The following is a 2,500-nucleotide window of genomic DNA, read 5'->3' as shown; positions in this document are numbered from 1 at the left end:
GAGCCACTCACGTGCGTCGCCGTCAGGAAGTCCACCGGCTTCCCGCTCGACCCTCAGCCGCCCGTCTTCTGGAGCAAGGTAAAAGGGTTGGGCTTTTACTCCGCCGCGTGTCAGTGTACAGTAGGCCTATGCCACCTCATGGCCTACGGGTGAGGTTACTTATACCTTTTTCCGTTCTATTGCCAACAGGATGGGGTGTATTCGGGTTACTGCGATAACAGCATACTACCAGCCACCGTCCACGACCCCACCAAGTCCGACTCGATCCTCCCTGGCATATCGGAAAAGAGCGACTCGATTGTAGTGAGTCAGGGGACAGTATGGTGCGAGACGTGGGTTCCGCGTTCAACGGCGCGCATCGCCAGTAAACAGGTTCTTGTCACGCTGAAGGACTGGCTGGTTCTAATCTTCAACGCCCACGTAGAGGAGCCTCCGGGACGAACAGTGGAGGATGCCAGGAGATCGCTACAAGCCATCTTTAGGACTCAGTTTGACAATATATCCAACTATATAATGGATCCAATATCAGTCGACAAAAGACCAAATTTAGATGGGACAAAAGTATTTGCCAATTATAGTTTTCATCTTCATATACCGAAGAAAGATTTAGGAAGTTTGTTGGATAATCTAAGACACTTTCAACTCAAGAAACTCACATACGATGAAATTTTCAGGAAAAATCAGAGATATGGATATTTAAATTCATCTCATGTAGCTTTTCCAGTGTTTTGCCTGAGACATAAAGAAATCTTAGAGGACGGGAGAGAAATCGAATGGCCTTTCACGGAGGTCGGTTATGTTTTTCCAAAAAACTGGAGATGTAGAGTCAAATATGGAAAGCTTTCTCCTGGGGTGTGTATGTGGAACTACAACCATGGGGCACACATACAGTTCGACTCTTCCCAGTGCACGTGGACTGACCTCTGCCCAGAAGGATACAGGGCAGTGGCTAAAAAGCACTGTGTTAAGATTTCAGCACCTGACACGTGGGATGCTGGGTTTGGTGCAACATATAAAACTGGTCTGGAGAACAGCGTGCTTGATAAGTTCTCCTTCATGAAGCGAACCAGAGGGAGAAATCTATATGAAGCTGTCCAGAAGCTGTTAAATGAGAGCGAAACTGGTAGCAAGATATGGTTACCCACAAGGCGTAAACGGCCACTTAGCCCTTTGTTGTTCATGGGCCCTAACAAAACCGATTTTACCTACAATCCTAATGAATTCATTTCATGGGAGAGTGGTCATCCTCGTATAGATTATGAATGCTTGGCTCTGGACACAAACAATAACTCACTGCAGACTTCAAACTGTAATACGCATTTACCTTTTGTAGCTGTGATTGAGAGCAACTTCCTGACAGATAAGATCAGCAGATGGCCTTTGCTAATCAAGGGCAGTCTTTTATGCCCGACTGGATGGAATACTACTATATTTAAAGGTAAAGACGAAACATGCTTCAAGTTGTTCCAGGTCAAGCAAAATCTGACATGGCCTGAAGCCAGCCAGTTTTGCGAAGATTTGGATGCACAGTTACCCACGCCCTATGTAGGATTTCTAGACTGGGTTTATCGCCAGTATTTGTTCTTGAATAAGGTGCCAAATGTCTGGATGGGAGTAGAATGGAGAAATGAACGTCTACTCTATAGCGGTTCTGAAGAGAACCTGAACTGGCTAGCTGATACAGACTACTCGCAGCCTTATGGTGTTCTGGAACAGAATGGCTGGAAACTTCAGGGAAGAAAGGAAGGTAAACATCATATTCTCTGCCAGAAAATAATTTCTCCAAGAGTAGCTATGCAACTTCAGGTCCACGAGCCAGAGTCTGTAGGCTCACAGACCATGTGTATTGATGCAGAACCCCAGACCCTCTTGGCTGACGGGGATTATATCCACCCACGCTGTTATGTCAATGGGGAATTTACCCATCATGAGCGCACAGAAGATTCCGGTTGCCAGTATGAGCTGAAACTGAGTGGCCAGGGTTACTACCAGTGCCAGGCTTGGGCTCATCCACCTTTCTCATTCGTTAAGTCAAACGTTATTTTGCACAGGGACCCAGCGACACATACCTTCGTCATCACTCTCTTCCAGGATAAACCTTACGTGCCCCGGCGTCACGACAGCTCCTTCATGTTGACGAATAGATCGAACAGGGACTCCGATACTTGTGCTGAAGTTTTCATGGCAGATTTGAGGAGTACCGACTTAACTGACAGATTCCGGTTTACAGATAAAAATTTCTTCTATATGCCATCTCCTACTGAGATGAAGCTTCTGCACAATTTCCATCTTGAGTGTGAGATTAAAGATACAAATACATTTCTTATGCCAGAGAAGACTTTGTTGAAGACTCTGAATGAGATGCTTCCTATGGGAAAGACTTTCTCTGACTGCAGACTTTGGGACCTCCGAAGTACGCAGGGTTGTTTGAGGGACGTCACACAAGATTTTGGCTCAGGCTCCACTAAAGAACTCACTTGGCCTTCAACAAGCGGAAATG

General features: G+C 46.0%; 1 protein-coding gene across 2 annotated transcripts in view; it reads left to right on the top strand.

The window, feature by feature from the left end:
- Positions 1 to 2,500, top strand: part of LOC113812916 (uncharacterized) — a 27,630-nt gene that overhangs the window by 22,596 nt on the left and 2,534 nt on the right. For both annotated transcript variants that reach the window (XM_070124681.1, XM_070124672.1), the window contains exons 4-5: positions 1 to 78; positions 190 to 2,500. The exon at positions 1 to 78 is cut by the window's left edge and continues 89 nt beyond it; the exon at positions 190 to 2,500 is cut by the window's right edge and continues 2,534 nt beyond it. In XM_070124681.1, coding sequence (XP_069980782.1) covers positions 1 to 78; positions 190 to 2,500 — 2,389 coding nt within the window. The remainder of the gene's footprint in view (positions 79 to 189) is intronic.

This window comes from Penaeus vannamei, chromosome 1, assembly GCF_042767895.1.
Source record: "Penaeus vannamei isolate JL-2024 chromosome 1, ASM4276789v1, whole genome shotgun sequence".
In the NCBI taxonomy this organism is placed as follows: domain Eukaryota; kingdom Metazoa; phylum Arthropoda; class Malacostraca; order Decapoda; family Penaeidae; genus Penaeus; species Penaeus vannamei.
The sequence above is the reverse complement of the archived record's forward strand: the minus strand, read 5'-3'. Positions and strand labels throughout refer to the sequence as shown.